Raw genomic sequence first — 20,495 nt, forward strand, 5'->3', positions numbered from 1 at the left:
TTCTCCTCTGTTCACCATGGAATCTTGGTGCCCCATCTTGGACCTGTTCTTTTTTGGGGAATCTTCCTAGTGGCATTTAAACCTTGTTTTAGGCCAGTTTTCATTTAAGGTTGTTCCACTGGCATCACATGCAAATTTCCGAACATAATTCCAGGCTGGCTGAATCAAAATGGAAGAGGGGTGAAGTTTGGAATCTACGTTTTTAACAAGCAGGTTAATGTTTAAGAGCTTTACATTTAAGCTCTCCTATCTTAGAAACAAGGCGACATACAAATATCCCTAGTCCTCCATGCCCTGTCTTTCTCACTTCCTCTTTCCAGTACTCATTGTTGCATCTTTATTTCTTACATACTTTTCTAGTGGGTCTCCATACTTTAATTACACGCTCTATCAGTAAAAATATTTTTGAACACATATTGTCAATATATTTTTTTGTTCATTTGTTATATGTTATATACATGTACTACTATGACAATATACTGTACACATTATAAAACAATGTAAAGAGGATCTAAATAGTAAATAATATGTTTAATTCAAAAAAATTTATTTATTTATTTTGAGACAGGGTCTCGCTTTTTCGCTCAGGCTGGAACGCAGTGGCATGATCACAGCTCACTGCAGCTTTGACCTCCTAGGCTCAAATGATCCTCCCACTTCAGCTTTCCCAGTAGCTGGGACTACAGGTGTGTGCCCCAAGCCCAGCTAATTTTTCTTTATTTTTTTGTAGAGATGAGGGTCTTGCCACCTTGCCATGTTGCTCAGGGTGGTCTGGAACTCCTGGTCTCAAGCAATCCGCCTGCCTCAGCTGCCCAAAGTGCTAGGGTTATAGCCATAAGCCACCATACCCCACCAAAAAATTTATTAATACTATATTATCTAATGAATGTATACAAATCCATATTTAAAATAGTCTTGATAATTTTGAATTTAAGGGGCTTTGTTAGGTCGCATTAGACTGTTAGTGATTTTCTTTTTTGCACTAAAATGTAGCTGTTGAAGTGCTTATGCTAAAAAAGCAGATGATGTGTTTGCCCAGCCATTTTCTCTTTGTTAATGTGTGCTTTTATTATTAGTATTAGCCTCAGGGCCTAGAGTTCTTTGTAATCTTTTTAAGCTAGATTGAGGGTTAATTTAGTTAAAACGATATAATCTGTAATTCCACTTAACCCAGCACATTTGAACTGCACAACTTTGTCACATGACAGCTGCAGAAGTAGGAGTGCGGGTGCCACTGTTAACCCTTTGACTTTATGACATTTTTTTCTCTTACCTCAGGGTAGCTTCTCCAGTTTGTGAGGGAGGCACTGTTAATTCAGATAGTAAATATTATTATAACTTAATTGTTTTACTTGTCGGACAAAATATAAATAGAAATTCTCATACTTTCTATCCACATCCTCGTGGACCATCTCGTACAGCTCGTTTGGTACAGATTAGCCAGCCCACTGTTGCACATCAGTTGTATGACTCAGTCTCTTGCAAATTGTTTTCCTTATTAATGCTATTGTTAGACTGTATTCTTACTATGATCAGTGATTTCCATGTTGCCAAATTTAATTGACTTTTTTCAGTTGGTTTTTACCATTTGGTAGTCTTTTTTCTTTTAATCTCAAATTTTTATTAATAACCTTGGAACAAATACATTAATATTTCCTTATAGTCATATAGTATTATATAGTTTTGAAAGAACTTTCATGTATACCAATCGAACCCTTACAAGAGCCCTGTGAGGTAGGCAGGGTAGGTGTTACTTTCCTACTACTATTGAGAGCAAGGCTAAGAGGTGAAGTAAGGTCACATAGTTGGTGAATGATGGAGCTAGGACTAGAACCTAGGCCTTTTGACTTGCTGCCTCCTCAGAACATTCAAGTAATGATATCCTATGCTATATAACAAATATTTATCTCCTATGATGTTGATCAGGTCTATTTTTATACATTTTACCTGTTTTTCTATTATCTTTCCCTAATATCAAAAAACTCTAAAACTGATGAGACATTTGAGACATTTCTTCTCTGTTACTGGACTTTTTCTTAGATATATCAAACACTATCCTAAGATGAAACTTCTGTTTTGAGGATCCTTGGCTATAAATTCTAAATTATGATATGAACATTTATTTTACAAAATTCTGCAAATAGATGTGGAACTTAAGAAAAACAAAACAGGTCTGTTTATATTCTCAAAAGTTTTGCCATCTTTCCAAATATGACTTTAAGATGTGTGTAAGAGGAAAACAAGGAAAGTGTTCAGTAATATTACAGTGTTGTTGGGAAACCAATGCAGAGTGCACATAAATGCAAGTCACATCACATCACACTAGTTTGTTTTCTTTGTTGGCCTTTTAGAGGATGGAGAACCATTAGTGTCTTACTTTCACGTTTGATCCCATCTTATATGTGATATCCTCAGCAACTAGCTAAAAACGTGATCTGAATTATACCAATTGGAGGACTCAAGCAGCAGTGATCAAAACATATATGTATGTGGTAAAAAGGAAGAAAACACTTGTTCTTCAGTGGTTTTGCCTAGGTCCGGTGTAATTACTTATCAAAACAAATTTTAACCTATGGCATCTCTGTTAAATTTAGAAATGTGAAATATGGTAGAGTTATCAACTTGGAATACAAGACTAAAACTGTAACTGACCCAAAACTACCTGTCAAAAGCACAGAAAGCTCAACAGGCATAAAAACTAAGGAGTAAAACCCAACTGTTCTGGCACAGAGTGAAAAACAGCAAATGCAAACCATCAGGTTAAAGTGAATCACAAAACATTAGGCATGTAGCGAATGTTTCAAAAATGTGAAAATGACACTGAGCTGTATTACCAGGAATGATATTTTTTAAATTCCAAGTATGGTCTTTTACATTTAAGAACAATGGAGAGAAACAAGCCTATGGGGTAGGTGCAGAAAATGAATGGGATTTAGAAAGGCAGTTCAGGCCGGGCGCGGTGGCTCACGCTTGTAATCCCAGCACTTTGGGAGGCCAAGGCGGGCGGATCATGAGGTCAGGAGATCGAGACCACAGTGAAACCCCGTCTCTACTAAAAAATACAAAAAATTAGCCAGGTGTGGTGGCGGGCGCCTGTAGTCCCAGCTACTCAGAGAGGCTGAGGCAGGAGAATGGTGTGAACCCGGGAGGCGGAGCTTGCAGTGAGCCGAGATTGCGCCACTGCACTCCAGCCTGGGCGACAGAGCGAGACTCTGTCTCAAAAAAAAAAAAAAAAAAGGCAGTTCAGCTGGGGAATTAAGGAAGGCCAAGAAACAAATATATTCAAAATGGATTTAGAATCTGTCCTCTAAATCCACCCTTTCCAAAAATGTTTCATAAATTGAGAGATTTGGTAAAAATAAAAAAGCTAGTGACAATAAAAGTGGCTACATTACCTTATAAAATAAAATATTTAAATGTAGATTAGAAATTATGCTGTAAAAGATAAATCTGCTGACCAGGCTGCGGAACCTGAAACTTAGGTACTGCTGTCAGTGATAGAAGGCAGAAAAGTGTCTCAAAAACAGAATTGCCATATAAGAACTCAACATTAATGAAACTATTAAGAAACAAGTACTTAACTGTTTGTAACTGAAGCCTAATGAAAAACATAATTTGTATGTTTACTAAAGAGATCTAACAGTTTTAACTAATATGAAAAATACTGCAGTCTTTTAAGGTAAAATGAGAAGATCTAGAATATTCTAGTTAAGTATATTGGGCTCAAAACCAGGTTTCCTTTTGAAATGCATCTAGACTAGACTATAATTCCTTACATAGTATCATTGTCTTCATCCTCTTCATGTTTTTCTCTTCAGTGGGTTTGCTTCATTGGCTGTGTTCTATGACGAAACCATGTTGGTGGTAATAAGTATGTTTTTGGGCCCAATCATTGAGGGATTGGTTGGAACATTTTGAACTGCAGTTGTTGCAGGAACTGGTTTGACAGGTGTGGACTGAGAAGGTGGAATCTGTACTGTTAAATCTTTGGCTTGTCACTGACATTGGAGTTGAAACTTTATTTGGGACAGACACTGTTTGTGGGGTCGCTATAGTAGGAGTGGTAGGTTTGCTACTAACAGCACCAATAGTTAATCGTGGAACTAGTCTCCCTTGGTTAGGCCCCTTTTTAATTAAGGACTTCAGCCTATAGTTTGGAGCCGTTAAGCAGTATCTATCAGGTGGGAGTCTAGGTCTTGCATATGGCTTAATCAGTGGCAAAGGGGTTTGATTTTTCTGCCTTGGAATATCCAGTAAGAAACGTCTTGGGGGAAGAGAGGTAAAAGATTGGTCAGCACGACACTGGATTGCCAGTCTCACATCATCTGCATCAACATTAGGTTTCTTAGCATGGCTTGAATAAATTTTTGCATCATCCAGAATTGTAGTCACATTTCGGAAAGCAAATTCCAAAATTTGATTTATAACCTTTGGTTTGTAGTCTTTGATTCCCATATCTTTCAAGATCTGTGCCATCACCAAGGCATCCCTAGGAGCGTTCTTGAGAAGTGCCATCTTGCCCGATTCCATGTTATCCAGCCACTCGTTATCCAGAGAGAGAGCCTATTGGTAGTCTTTAACTTAGTTGGTCAGTTCATGGTTTTTCTCCTGCTGCAAGTGGTTCAAGTGCTGACCCAGTTGCTCATATTAAAAAAACAAACAAACAAACAAAAAACACCTGTGAAATGAATCATCTCTAATGTGTTTTTTTCCTTTTCCAAATACTCTTGACTTCATAGTACAGTCACCAAAACTTACAGATTTTATTTCCTAAGTTCTTTTCATATCCATTTGCTTTTTTTTCCTACCGGTTGTAAAACTGTCCTAATTTAAACCACCAGCGATCTTGGAGTTCTGCAGTAGTCCCCCATGGGGTCTTCTGATACCTGCTTTCTCTACATAGTGGCTAAAGTGATATTCTGAAAACAGATCAGATCGTTTTACTCTTCTTGCTTAAGTCTCTTTAATGGCTTATCATTGCAATGAAAAGTGACCAGAAAGATCTTTATCTCTCCACCACTTTCCCCTTAGTTCCCTGGGTACTAAATACTGATCTCTCTGATCCTTCAAAATATGCTAAGCAATCCCCAGCTACCTTTGTGCTGTTCCTTCTGACAGGAATGGTCTTTTCCTTCCCTTTTTGTTAGCTTCTTCTCATCCTTCCTATTCTGCCACAAAGAAGTTCAGGTTCAAGGACCTTGTTGTAAAGTCTCATTTTATGCTATATATTGGCTTAATAATATTTATCCCTATGATTAATTTTTAACCATTATATCCCCAGCACCTAGCAAATAAAGGATAAATAAATATTTGAGTAAATGAACATTGTTTATCAGTACTTGCTTGTTTTTGTATCCATAGACTACTTGCTTTTTGAGGGTAATAGCCATATCTATTTTGGTCTCCATTATTTTTCCAGTATCTAACACATTCACACACAGACAAATATTTTTGAGTTACTGTGGTGGTTCTGTTATTATTTGTTTAATACCTTTTCCCCATAGACCTTAAATTGATCATGTCTGTCTTGTGCACACATTCCAGTGCTTAATACAGTGCCTGACATGTAAGTATTTGGTATTGGTTTTTTGTTGTTATCGACCTGTCTCTACTTTGCAATATGCACATTTAACCCATTCACATTTATTCTAATTGCTAATATGTTTAAACTTATTTCTGATATCTTATTTTGTGTTGTCTATGTTCTTGCTTTTTTTTCTTTTCACCCTGTTTTGTTTAGATCAAGTTTTTTTCTATAATAGGTTTATTCCTTTAAGAGTTAGGAAGTTAAATATAATCTTTTTAGTCTTTTAATTGTTGACCTGAAATCTGTAATGCAAGTTTTTAATTTTATATTTTTCTGCCAACATCTTACCATAAGACAAGAACCTCTGTTCTGCTCCCTTCCTCGCTACCTTTTTTATGAAAAAAATTGAGATTTTGCTTTCCAATTGTGATTATCTATATCAATCGAAACTTGTACTGGTGCTTTTATTTAGATCCTACTCCCAAGTATGTATTTATTTTTAAAAATTTATGTAGGCTATATATATTTTTTGGCTATAGTAACTTTCCTAATAATTCTTTTAGATAGGATTTGAGAGTGATATTCTTTCTGTATTGTTACATATCAGAAAATGTATTTATTTTGCCCCTGTACGTGATTAGTTTGACTGGGAATGAATTCTGTGTTCCTAATCATTTTCCCTCAGATTTTCAAAAAAAAAATTGCTTTATTGTTTCCAATGAAATATTTGATATCAAATAATTTTTTCTTTGCGTGTAATGTTTCTTCTTACTTGAAGACTCTTAGGATTTTGTTTTTAGCCTTGCTATCATAAAATGTCACCATTATATGCCTAGTATTTGTTTTTGTTTTGTTTTCCATACATACTAGCTCTTCAGCTATGAGAAATTTATTTCTGTTATTTTTTTGAGCAGTTGCCTTCTTCCATTGTTTTTACTGTCTTTCTGAAATTTCCCTTAACTGGATGTGAGAAGTTTTGGATTTATCCTCAATGTCTATTTGTTCTTTTTATCCTCATTCTCAGAAAATGCCTTTGGTTACTAATTGACTGATCACTCTTTAGCCGTGTTTATTCTACATGAATAAGAAGAAAGAGGGATGCTTTCTTCTTTATTTTATATGATTTATTTTCTATTACTTATTACTTTATTTTTGAGACTACATTGTCCAGGCTTGAGTGCAGTAGGGCAATCACAGCTCACTGCAGTCTTGACCTGGGCTCAAGCGATCTTCCCACCTTAGCCTCCTGAGTAGCTGGGACTACAGGCACACAACACTACGCGTGACTACTTAATTTTTTTTTTTTTTTTTTTTTTAAAGATAGGATCTTGCTGTATTTACCCAGGTTGGCCTAGAACTCCCGACTCAAGTAATCCTTCCACCTTGGCCTCCCAAAGTGCCTGGCTTCTTCTTTATTTTAATGTTTAAATTTTTATATCTAACCAGGCGCAGTGGCTCACGCCCATAATCCCAGCACTTTGGGAGGCTGAGGCGGGCGGATCACAAGGTCAGGTGTTCGAGACCAGCCTGGCCAGTATGGTGAAACCCCGTCTCTACTAAAAATACAAAAACTAGCTGGGCATGGTGGCGGCACCTGTGCTCCCAGCTACTCGGGAGGCTGAGGCAGGAGAATCACTTGAACCCAGGAGGCAGAGGTTGCACCGAGCCAGGATCTCACCACTGCACTCCAGCCTGGGCAACACAGTGAGACTCTGTCTCAAAAAAATAATAATAAATAAATAAAATTTTTATATCCAAGATCTATAGTTGAGTCTTTCTCTGAATATAGTATACTATTAAAAGTTTTTGAAGTTTTTTCTGTATTTGCTGTCATTGCTACAGGATTAGTTCTTCTGATACTGATTCTCATGCATCTCCCCCACAGTTGTTATAGATCCATATGTATTTGGGAGGTCCTGCCAGCTTGTCTGTGAATACTGCATTTGCTTCTAACAGCTGTGGAGAAGGGCAGTACATGCTGCACAATGGGATGTACCAGTGGCAACAGTTCTGAGCTTGGTTACTCCCCTTTCCTTTTGTGACTCTAAGCATGCACACTCACTGCTCAGAAGCAGACCTCTTTGTTGATGAGGTGACAAGGAGGGAGAAGCCAAAATAATTAGCTGTTCCTCCAGACTCCAGCCACTCTCCCTAATGCTTGCTCTGAGGACACTTCCTATTCTGTAGATCCTGTGGCTTCTCTGCTCTTGGGATTATTTTGGAAAGTTTTTTTACATTTCATCACCATCCTCTCTGGAGGTTTCTTCCTTTAGCCCTTTCATATTTGCCTTTTCTCTTTCAGGAATTTCTCAAAATTCCTGATTCTTTAAAAGCACACCTCTTTTGCTACTGCTGTACATTACAGGGATTTAAAGTGGAAGGGGCCATTAGATGCATAGGTCAGAGCTCTGTATTGATCCACGCTTGTATTCAAGAATTCTGCATATCCTTTTTTAAATATATCCTTAATAGTATTTACAAAGGGAAAAAAATAGATCTTAGGCTCTGACACAAATGTGGCTGTCTCCTAATACTGATGTTATGAAGTTTATGGGTATAATTATTGTATTTAAGTGAATCCATACATTCCCTTCTATCTGTAAAATCATAAAACCACAGTGTTTTTTATTATATATTATTTTTGTAGCATATAGTGAAAAGTTAATTTCAGTTTTTTTTTCCTATTAGGTTACTGCTGATTCAGCCATTCTAGAAGTTCTTCAGTCCAACATTCAGCATGTGCTGGTCTATGAAAATCCTGCTCTTCAGGAGAAAGCATTGGCTTGTATTCCAGTCCAAGAACTAAACAGGAAATCACAAGAAAAGTTATCAAGAGCTAGAAAATTGGATAAAGGTAGTAGCTTTACATAATCATTTATTGCTAAATGTAGATCATTGCTAAATAAACAGAAAATAGTGAAATACAACTGACCCTTGAACAACATGGGTTTGAACTGCATGGGTCCACTTATATGTGGATTCTTTTAAACCTAATGTGGATTCACAGGATGCAAAACCCATATACGGAGGGTCAACTCTTTATATACATGGATTCTGCAGGGCTGACTGTGAGACATGAGTATGTGTGGATTCTGGTATAGGTGGGGGTTCTGGAACCAATCCCCAGCATATACTGAGGGACAGTTGTAGTGCCTTTTGCTGTTATACATTGTTTTACAGTGTTATACATTATAAATATTTTACCTATTTCAATTTGAATTTTTTAAGAAGTACAATAATAGTATAATTTTATTGCATATACCTCATGGGCACATATCACCTTTTTTTTCAACTTTTTAATTGAGGTAAAATACATATAACAAAATTTACCATCTTACCCATTTTTAAGTGTACAATTCAGTGTTATTAAACATAGTCATAATGTTGTTCAGCCATTACCACCATCTATAGCTTTTTTTATCTTGTAAAACCGAAACTATACTCATTAAATAGTAATCCTTCCCCAGCTTCCAGCAGCGACTATTCTACTTTGTCGCTGTGATTTTGACTATTCTATCTTATATGAGTAGAATCATACAGTATTTGTCTTTTGGTGACTGGTTTATTTCACTGAACATAATGAATCTCAGGGTTCATCCAGTGATATGGTTTGGCTCTGTGTCCCCACCCAAATCTCACCTTGAATTGTAATCCTTATAATCCCCATGAGTCAAGGGTGGGACCAGTTGGAGGTAATTGAATCATGGGGGTGGTTTCCCTGATGCTGCTCTCATGATAATGAGTGAGTCTCAGGAGATCTGTTGGTTTTATAAGCATCTGGCATTTCCCCTGCTTGCACTCATTCTCTCTCCTGCTGCCCTGTGAAAAGTTGCCTTCTGCCATGATTGTAAGTTTTGGGAGGCCTCCCCAGCCATGCAGAACTGTGAGTCAATTAAACCTCTTCTTTATAAATTACCCAGTTGCAGGTATTTCGTCATAGCAGCATAAGAACAAACTAATACATCTAGGTTGTAACAGGTTGCAGGATTTCCTTCTTCTTTTTTTTTTTTGGCAGTTTTTACAGTTTTATTTAAACACAAAACATGCACATGAGCTGTCTACTCATTTTCTTCGCTGTGCAGCCTGGCATTGGGGTTGGTGACTCTGATGGCCAGCTGGGTGGCTCTTTTCATGATGGCTTTGCAGTTCTTGGAGGAAACACTGTGAGCAATCTCAGCACAGTAAGATTTGTTGCACATCAGCAGCACTTCAAGCTCCTTGACGTTGTGGACCAGGAACTTCTGGAAGCCACTGGGCAGCATGTGCTTTATGTTTTTGTTGCTCCCATAACTAATGTTGGGCATCAAGATCTGGCCCTTGAATCTTCTATGAACCCTGTTGTCAATACCTCTGGGTTTCCGCCACTTACACTTAATTTTGACATATCGGTTAGACTGGTGCTGGATGAACTTCTTGGTTCTCTTTTTGATGATCTGGGGCTTCACAAGGGGTCTGAGGGTGGCCATGATGCTGAAGAGGAGATGGCTGCCACCTGTGTAGGCAGTGCTGAGGAGGAGAGAGCTTCCTTCCTTTTTAAGGTGAATAATATCCTGTTGTATGTATATATCACATTTTGCATATCCATTTATTCATTCATTCATGGATACTTGGGTTGTTTCAATATTGTGGCTATCTTGAATAATGTTGCTATGAACATGGCTGTTTAAATACTTTAGTCTGAAATCCGGGTTTCACTTATTTTTGGTATACACCCACAAGTGAAACTGCTGGATCTTTTTGCAATTCTATTTTTAATTTTTTGAGGAACCACCATACTGTTTTCCACAGTGACTGTATCATTTTACATTCCTGCTAACAGTGCACAAGTGTTCTAATTTCCCGTTTTTACCAACACTTAATATTTTCTGATTTTTCAATAGTAGCCATGCTAATGGGGATGAAGTGGTATGTCACTGTAGTTTTGATTTGCATTTTCCTAATTCATGATATTGAGCATTTTTTTAATGTGCTTATTGGTCATTTGAATATCTTCTTTGGAGAAATGTTTTTTTTTTTTTTTTTTTTATTATACTTTAGGTTTTAGGGTACATGTGCACAATGTGCAGGTTTGTTACATATGTATCCATGTGCCATGTTGATTTCCTGCACCCATTAGCTCGTCATTTAGCATTAGGTATATCTCCTAATGCTGTCCCCGCCCCCCCCACCCCCCACCCCACAACAGTACCCGGAATGTGATGTTCCCCTTCCTGTGTCCATGAGTTCTCATTGTTCAATTCCCACCTATGAGTGAGAACATGCGGTGTTTGGTTTTTTGTCCTTGCGATAGTTTATTGAGAATGATGTTTTCCAGTTTCATCCATGTCCCTACAAAGGACACGAACTCATCATTTTTTATGGCTGCATAGTATTCCATGGTGTATATGTGCCACATTTTCTTAATCCGGTCTATTGTTGTTGGACATTTGGGTTGGTTCCAAGTCTTTGCTATTGTGAATAGTGCCGCAATAAACATACGTGTGCATGTGTCTTTATAGCAGCATGATTTATACTCCTTTGGGTATATACCCAGTAATGGGATGGCTGGGTCAAATGGTATTTCTAGTTCTAGATCCCTGAGGAATCGCCACACTGACTTCCACAATGGTTGAACTAGTTTACAGTCCCACCAACAGTGTAAAAGTGTTCCTATTTCTCCACATCCTCTCCAGCACCTGTTGTTTCCTGATTTTTTAATGATGGCCATTCTAACTGGTGTGAGATGGTATCTCACTGTGGTTTTGATTTGCATTTCTCTGATGGCCAGTGATGATGAGCATTTCTTCATGTGTTTTCTGGCTGTATAAATGTCTTCTTTTGAGAAGTGTCTGTTCAGTCCCTGTTTGCAGATGACATGATTGTATATCTAGAAAATCCCATTGTCTCAGCCCAAAATCTCCTTAAGCTGATTAGCAACTTCAGCAAAGTCTCAGGATACAAAATCAATGTACAAAAATCACAAGCATTCTTGTACACCAATCACAGACAGAGAGCCAAATCATGAGTGAACTCCCATTCACAATTGCTTCAAAGAGAATAAAATACCTAGGAATCCAACTTACAAGGGATGTGAAGGACCTCTTCAAGGAGAACTACAAACCACTGCTCAATGAAATCAAAGAGGATACAAACAAATGGAAGAACATTCCATGCTCATGGGTTGGAAGAATCAATATCGTGAAAATGGCCATACTGCCCAAAGTAATTTATAGATTCAATGCCATCCCCATCAAGCTACCAATGACTTTCTTCACAGAATTGGAAAAAACTACTTTAAAGTTCATATGGAACCAAAAAAGAGCCCGCATTGCCAAGTCAATCCTAAGCCAAAAGAACAAAGCTGGAGGCATCACGCTACCTGACTTCAAACTATACTACAAGGCTACAGTAACCAAAACAGCATGGTACTGGTACCACAACAGAGATATAGATCAATGGAACAGAACAGAGCCCTCAGAAATGATGCCGCATATCTACAACTATTTGATCTTTGACAAACCTGACAAAAGCAAGAAATGGGGAAAGGATTCCCTATTTAATAAATGGTGCTGGGAAAACTGGCTAGCCATATGTAGAAAGCTGAAACTGGATCCCTTCCTTACACCTTATACAAAAATTAATTCAAGATGGATTAAAGACTTAAATGTTAGACCTAAAACCATTAAAATCCTACAAGAAAACCTAGGCAATACCATTCAGGCCATAGGCGTGGGCAAGGACTTCATGTCTAAAACACCAAAAGCAATGGCAACAAAAGCCAAAATTGACAAATGGGATCTCATTAAACTAAAGAGCTTCTGCACAGCAAAAGAAACTACCATCAGAGTGAACAGGCAACCTACAGAATGGGAGAAAATTTTTGCAACCTACTCATCTGACAAAGGGCTAATATCCAGAATCTACAATGAACTCAAACAAATTTACAAGAAAAAAACAAACAACCCCATCAAAAAGTGGGCAAAGGAGAAATGTTTATTCAAGTCTTTTGAACATTCTTTTTAAAAACTTTTTTTTAACCTGAATATGTATTTGCAGTTTAATTATTGGTGTGTGAATATTTTTAGGTAAAGTAGAACTTTAGCCCACAGAATATATGATAGCATCATTAGTGAATTTAAATTAGTGAATTTTAATGTGAATCTAACAGAAACCATATTCAGAATTAATTCATATGAATAGGCCATTGACTCAATTTTATTAGTAGAGAGACATTATTTATTGATTAAGAGTAGGTTTTGGAGTCAACTGTCTTTGTATAAATTCAGCTCTGCTGCTTCCTGTGCATCATTCAGCAAGTAATTTAATCTCTATGACTCAGTTTCTTCATGTAGAAATAAGAATGATAATTTTTAAAAATAAATGAAATAGTAACATGTAAAAGCTGGGCATGATGTACTGGATAATAGGAACTGAGGTAAACAGGCCTTTCATGTAAGGTTTTATGCTAATCTAGCTAGGAATTAATCTAACTAGAATTGTTTTCATGTTTGCTATAGCCGTAGATGTCAGAGGCTTCAAATTCTTCCAGTGTTCTTGTCATCTCCCCAATTGTCTTTAGGCTTCCCTAAGAACTCCTCCCTAGAGTCTGCATTTGTCCTGCCTGGTGTTCATTTAGTTGTAATCCATTGTTATTATACTGGAGCCCTATTGGTGTGATGGTAAGGTATCAAGGAGAAGGTTCTGTAATCTTTTGATTAAATCTCAGTTATTTTAGTGGGCCTATATCTCTGGGCCTGTGCCTTTCACAAGTGTTTGTTAGCCTTTTTACCCCCATAGGTGAGACAAGAAGGCTACAAGGGGCTGGAGTCAGGGAAATATATGTCCTTCCCCCAGTTCAGAGAAGACTCTGGTAAAATCTGTTTCCCTGGAGAGTAGGCCTTAATTGTGAAGAACACTCTGGGTATACATCACAATTCTTACTCTTCCTGTCTTTTCTAGGGCCACAAAGGATTTTTCTTGGTTCTTCATTGTGAAAACCTGGTGGGCTTCCTGCAGACAAAATGCACAAAAGTGTGGGGACCTCTCCCAAGACTGAATTTCTTACCAAGCTAGTCCATACTCAGCTTCCAGCAGTTTGTCAAAATTGCTATTTAAATGTCCTTACCAGTTTATGGCTCTAGTGACTTCTGTTCCATGTAAGCAGATTTTGGCTGTGATTCTCTATATTTGTCTATCTTTTTGGATCTTGGGGTGATAGTTCACTCTGTGACCTCAGTTCTCTAATGGGTTCAAGAAAAGTCACTGATTTCAGTTGAGCTTTTTATTGTTTTAAAGGTGGGAGTATTAATCTCTGCTTGGTAGAAACTGGAAGCTGAAACCAGAAATCCCTCTGAAGGCTTAACTATGTGTGTCTCTTCCTTTTTTGACCATTTGATCAATTTTCACATATGTCATTTTTATGTTTTGCTACCCATTGTATTTTGGTAATTTTTGTCTTTTTAAAAATATTACACTATGCCATTTTTAAATTTTTGATGACTGGCATGGGCCTTAGATTTACTTCTGTTACAGGCCTGCTAACCTTAAGACAGTTGTTCTGTTCTTGTATTAACAGTTTTTTTCCTGTGTGTACAATAAGAATGCTTATTAATATGTGATTATACAGGCCCTGTCCAGCTTCAGAGTACTGTGGTCCTTTATATGATGGCTTATAGAAATGCCTGTTTATCAGGTACTTACTGAACATGTTTTGTGTTTGAGTCATTGGGCTGGGCCCTGCAGGGGAGAGACAGTATAATAATATAGCCTTGCCTTAAGAAGCAGCTGAATAGAAGATGAGAATTCAAATATACAGATCAACTGAGTGTAAAGCAGAGTCCAACAAATGTAATGTATAATTTTTAAAACATTATGTTGTAGACCAGCCTGGTCAACATGGTGAAACCCCATCTCTACCAAAAATACAGAAATTAGCTGGGCTAATTTGCGATTGCAGATGCCTGTAATCCCAGCTACTCGGGAGCCTGAGGCAGGAGAATCACTTGAAACCGGTAGGCGGAGGTTGCAGTGAGTGGAGACAGTGCCACTGCACTCCAGCCTGGGCAAAAGAGCGAAACTCTGTCTCAAAAAATAAAAAAAAACCATTATGTTGCTAAATGAATAAACTTCAGTGAGAAATAGCATAGAGACAGAATGTTCCTGTTTGTGTCCATCATATTTTCTCTCTCTAGGCAAATAACAACCAGGAAATTGCTCAAGGAGCAAAAATCGACAATAAAGAGCATTAGTTAGGTGAATGTTATGTTTATCCTGATGCATTTGTCCATCTGTCCTCACAGTGGGAATGGTCTTATCAGTGGACCAAGAATCCTTCAAGTCCATTAGCTAAGACTTAAAGTTCACTTCCCATAAAAATCTACTGATGTTCCCTGCTAACATTTGCTCCAGCACTTTTTCTTTCTAATTATATAGTACAGGGGTTGTAGAAAATTTGGGAAATAGGGAGAAGATAAACTATCAGTAACTTCATCACATTGGAGTATGTGTATTTAAGATCTATGTATATATTCTTTCACACTTAAAAAGTTTTAATTAAAATAGGAAAGAAATGACAGCAAAATCAGTAAAAGATTGGGCTTTTTTTTTTTAAGATCACGAAGGATGAGTGGGATTTATAAAATATGTCAAAATACATACTAAGGGATTGGGGATTTTCTTGCAAGTGTAGTGATCAACATGCATAGAGGCAGAGAAGGACAGCCTCTATTTGGGAACAATGAATAATACAGTTAGACTGTGTGTAGGGTAGGGTGTATATAAAGCAGTGGAATATCAAGTAGGCGAAACCATATTTTGGTGGACATTGAATTTCAGACAGAGCAGTGTATACCAAGTTCATTTTTAATGTTTTCAAAAGAAATTAGCAGTAAAATGAAACAAAGCATATTTCTAATAAGGTTTGAAATAGTAAAGACCAAAGAAATTCAAAGGAAACACATGTCTTGGCCAAAAGACTAGTGTTATATTGTGACTATAATTGAACATATAGCAGAAATGTTACATAACCTTATTCATCAGAAAGCAGAAAATGATTTCTCAGGTATTCTTGAATAGGTAATTCAGCAGGATTGACTATCAAAACTTTGCGTGAGTGACACCAGACTGTATTTAAGGAAGATTAATCTAGTATGTGAAATGATTAAAATCAAAAGAGTACAAGGAGAGAAAAATTAAAACACAATGGTAATCTAATATACGTAAGCGATAAGAGGGTGAACAAAGGGTTGAGATTACAAGGGAGAAGATGGATGTGAAAGTTGTTGGGGTTATAGAATATGTGGAATTTGCAGTCGATAGGATAAGGCATCATGTATATATAAGGAAGATGTCAAAGATGACTGGGTAACTTTGAATCTAGGCAACTAGGAAATTAAAGGAGTCAGTAGAAACAGGTTTTGAAGGGAAAGGAAGAGTGAGTTGAGGTGCCTACTATCTGGACTGCAAAGTGAAACCATAGGCCTGGAAATTCGATAAGAAGTCAAGCCTTGAAATACACTTAAGGATGATAGGTAAAGCCATGCAGGTAAATGAGATTGCTAAAATTGAGAGGACAGGGTGGAGAGGTAGGATTACAAAGGTTCTAGAAAACAGTGTTGCACTAGCCACATGTGGATATTTACATTTAAATTAAGTGAGATGAAAAATCAAGTTCTTCAGTCACATTCAGCACATTTCAGCTACTCAATAACCACAAGTGGCTAGTGACAACCCTACTGGACAGTAGGAATAGGAATTATTTCCATTATTGCTGAAAATTCTATTGGATGGCGATATTTTAGAAACACAACAGGATATGGGAAGAGGAAGAGTAACAAGTGAAGGAATCTTAAACATATAGTGAAATAAGTGGTAAGGTAGGCATAATGAGTATATCAATCAGGATTAGGTTGTGCTATGAGTAAAATGACTGGTGGCTTACAGATTATTTTCTCATGTAAGAAAATATGGAGGTAGTCAGTCTGGAGCTAATCATCAAAGACCTAGGTGCCTTCGGTTTTTCGGCTCGCATGTACATGTTTTCCATCCTTCACATCACCTCGTAGTCCAAAATGGTTGCTGCAGCTCCAGCCATTAACATTTCCAGACCAAACATCAGGAAGAAGAAACGGAGAAAAAGCATAAAGGTTTTATCTCTAATTTGAGCTTTTTCTCTTAAAGTAGTCTTCCTTGGAGTCACATGAAGCTTAGTCATTTAGCCACGCTTAGCTGCAAGGGAAGTTGGGATCTGTAGTTTTTTAGCTGGTGCATTGTCATCCCTCCAAAATTGAAATGCTATAAATGAGGAAGAAATGTCAAGTGGATATTATATGGCCACCATCAGTCTCTGCCCCAGTGAGTGAATGGCACTGAGATGATGATGAAGCCCCCACTGGCCAAGTTGGTGATTTTCTTTCATTAGTGCAGTGGACTATTTTTTCCTTTCCAGACAAAATCATATTCTGGGTCTATGGACTGCGGAAAGTGTTTTGGTTTGATGCAGAAATGGGGACCTTGTGGCACTGCCAAATGAGATAGGGAAGCATGGTTTGATAGCTTTGGCCTGGTAGACTGAAGGTTTGTCATGATTGCATGTTCCAGATACAGGTAAAACACCTTTTTAGAGGAGGAAGAACCCATTTTTGAAAAGTGGTAACAAAATATATCTTGACCTACTAAATTGTATATAAGATACGAGATGGAGAACATGGATGAGGCTACCTCTACTGATGTTTTTACCCATTTTCTCATTCTCTTTTGTACATTGAAGGGGTTTTCAGAGAATGGAATTAGGGCCTAAACCTGTTGATTTTATTTTGTCACTGATAAGTTACTAGAAATCTATGTTTATATGGTATTTTTGAAGATAGTAACTTTAGAAATTTGAAATCTTAATTATATTTTTGAAATAAACCCAGTATTCACAGAATTTAGCATGTAAATCAGGCTTCCCTTATCTCTGAGATTTCTGAGCTTTCATCATACAGGAATCTACTTTTATTTCTCTGAGCCACTAGTTAAGGATATTGCTTAAATGAGGAACACTGACCCTTAATTGGGTGTTACTATTTAATGGTCATACTTTGAGCTGGAAACGTGCTGATTTATACCTGGAGTATGTAACAGAAGTACAAATATGCTGTTTTCCTTTCCTTTCTTCTTGGTCTTGATAATGACTGTTTGGTGAACAATTACAATTCTAAGTAATATTTTGAGGCATGTTTGTTCATCCCTTCATCATTCGAATATTTATTAAGCATCTAGTGTATAGCAAGCAGAACACTAAGTGTTGGGGATATAGCAGTGAACAAAATTTAAGTACCTACCATTATGGTAAGAGACACACACACACACACACACACACACACACACACTAGTGAAAAGTGCTAGGAAGACCAGTGGGAGAACAGAGTGAGTGACGACTAGTAAGATGCTGTTTGATATAAGATTTTCAGGGATGGCTTCTCTAAAAAGCAGTGATTTCCCTTTTAGGTAGAAGGCATGAGCAACTGTAAAGGCCTCCTGAGGTGGAAGTGAGGTTGGCAAGTTTAAGAGATGGCAGGGAGAGCATGGTGGCTGTAGCCAGTGAACAAGACAGGAGGAGATAGGGTTTGAGGTCAGAGGTAAGAGGGTATTTAAATTTCCTGGGGCTACTATAACAAATTACCACAAACTTGGTGAAATAAAAAGAAATTTATTTTTACAGTTCCAGAAGGCAGAAATCCAAAATCATTATCGCAGGGGGAAATCAAAATATCCCCAGAGCCACGCTCCTTTTGGAGGGGAGAATCTGTTTTTTGCCTCTTCCAGCTTTTGGTTGCTACTAGCAGTCCTTGGTTTGTGGCTGCAACAGTCCGGTCTTAAGGCCAGCATCTTCAAATCTCTTGCTGTACCATTTTCACTTTGCTTTCTCTGTGTGTAAAATCTCCGTTTACTTGCTTCTTACGAGGTTACTTGTGTTTGGATTTATCCACATAATCCAGGATAATCTCCCCATCTAAAGATCCTTAACTTTATAACATCTGCAAAGACCTTTCTTTTTTTTTTTTTTTTTTTTTTGCCACAGAAGGTAACTACATTCATAGGCTACAGTGATTAGGACATAGATATCCTCTGAGGACCATTTTTTAGCCTACGACAGGGGGCCAGCTGAAAGAACAAGAGTTGGAACTTTGAATTTTATTCTAAATGAGACGGAAACCCATTGGAGGGTTTTTTAAGTCATATAATCTGGCCTGTACTTTTAAAAAGATTACTGTAGCTGCTGGATGGTAGGCACTAGACTGAGAAGGAGAATGACAGTCCTCTGTTTCTAAAACTTTGTTTTTAATGTAACTAATTCATGAATATCTTCCTGTTGGAAAGCTTTCATATTATATGGGAAACGCCAAACTCTCCCTGCCATTCAATTCTGTTCCTTTTCGTGGTCTTGTCCTGGATATTTATACCTGTAAATAATTATCTGTAAAAATAGTTTAAGTTGTGTGGGGTTTATGTAAAATTTATCATCTCATATATATTCAGCTCCTTGGTGTTTTTCATTTACAAATATGTATTGGACAATCAAACACAATCCATAGTGTTTGATTGTACATATACTGTTATTTATACAATTCCCTATTGATGGACATAGAGATTGTTTCCATTTTCTCTGTTCTAAATGCCACCACAGTGGAATTCTTGTAAAGCATGTCTCCTGCCACACATGCACAAGTATTTCTCTTGGATAGATACTGAAATGTCAAGTGTGTGTAATACTTTTATATTATAATGGATCCTGACAAATTGCCTTCCAGTTTATACTAGAAGTGTCTAAGAATATTTGTTTCCACTTAAAGTATTGAATTTATTTTATGGACTTTGTGAATTTTTCTAATGGGTTTCTTAATGTTCTTACTGATTTATAGAAGTTCTTTATGTATTTATAAATTTATCTTTTTTTTTTTTTTTTTCTGAGACGGAGTTTTGCTCTTGTTGCCCAGGTTGGAGTGCAGTGGCGCGATCTTGGCTTATTGCAACCTCCGCCTCCCAGGTTCAAGTGATTCTCCTGCCTCAGCCTCCTGAGTACTGGGATTACAGGCACCCACCACCACGCACGGCTAATTTTTTTTTTTTCTTTCGTATTTTTAGTAGAGACAGGGTTTTACCATGTTGGGCAGGCTGTTCTCCAACTCCTGACCTCAGGTGATCCGCCCGCCTCATTCTCCCAAAGTGCTGGGATTACAGGCGTGAGCCACTGTGCCTGGCCAGAAATTTATCTTTTCTTTGTTAGACATGTTACAGTTTTTTCCAAACAGGGTTCTTTAGTGTAGCTTTTGAAATTCGAAAGTTTTTATTTGTAACATAAGAAAATTTAATTTTTTTCATTATTGATTTTACAGTTTGTATCTTGCTTATTAAGACCTTCCCTAACCCAAAGTCATAAACATAAACATATTCACCTATAAACTTCTATTATTACTTTTATAGTATTCCAGAGAAAGAGTTTTTTTTTTAATGAACTATAGTAGGGATCTGATACTTAGATAGGTATTTGTCCTAATATCATTTATTGAACCAGTCCATCCTGTTAGAGCTGCTTTAAAATGCTACCTTTATTCAGTACTGTGCATTTGCTTAGAAATCTGTCTTTCAGGACCCTTTCTTTTGTTTCATTGATCTGTTTGTTTATTCTTCACTAATATCACAATGTTTTAATTATTAGAGTTTTATAATATGTATTGATACATGGTAGGCAAATTTACCTCATGATTCTTATTCAAAGTTGTGTTGGCTATTTTGTGCATTTTCTCTTTCCCATGGGATTTTGTAGTTAGCTTGTCAATTTTTTTTTTTTAGTGAGACAGAGTTTTGCTCTGTCACTCAGGCTGGAGTGCAATGGCATGATCTTGGCTCACTGCAACCTCTGCATCCCAGGTTCAGGTGATTCTCTTGCCTCAGCCTCCCGAGTAGCTGGGATCACAGGCGCCTACCACCAAACCCAGAAAATTTT

The 20,495-nt window shown here is 37.3% G+C and overlaps 2 protein-coding genes and 1 pseudogene across 5 annotated transcripts in view; 1 reads left to right on the plus strand and 2 right to left on the minus strand.

Annotated features, from left to right (window-relative positions):
• Window positions 1-20,495, plus strand: part of NGLY1 (N-glycanase 1) — a 67,548-nt gene that overhangs the window by 24,469 nt on the left and 22,584 nt on the right. For all 4 annotated transcript variants that reach the window (XR_009214455.1, XM_032162270.2, XM_032162268.2 and 1 more), the window contains exon 4: window positions 8,216-8,381. Coding sequence is in view for 3 of the 4 variants with exons in the window: in XM_032162270.2 (XP_032018161.1) it covers window positions 8,216-8,381 (166 nt within the window). In the remaining variant the exon portion in view is untranslated. The remainder of the gene's footprint in view (window positions 1-8,215; window positions 8,382-20,495) is intronic.
• On the minus strand, window positions 3,773-5,429 carry LOC116473733 (transcription initiation factor TFIID subunit 9B-like; annotated as a pseudogene).
• On the minus strand, window positions 9,586-9,993 carry LOC116473734 (large ribosomal subunit protein eL32-like). The gene has a single exon (XM_032758383.1). The coding sequence runs from the start codon at window positions 9,991-9,993 to the stop codon at window positions 9,586-9,588; it is 408 nt and encodes a 135-aa protein (XP_032614274.1).

The sequence above is a fragment of the Hylobates moloch genome, unplaced genomic scaffold (genome assembly GCF_009828535.3).
Source record: "Hylobates moloch isolate HMO894 unplaced genomic scaffold, HMol_V3 SCAFFOLD_8, whole genome shotgun sequence".
NCBI classification, from domain to species: Eukaryota; Metazoa; Chordata; class Mammalia; order Primates; family Hylobatidae; genus Hylobates; species Hylobates moloch.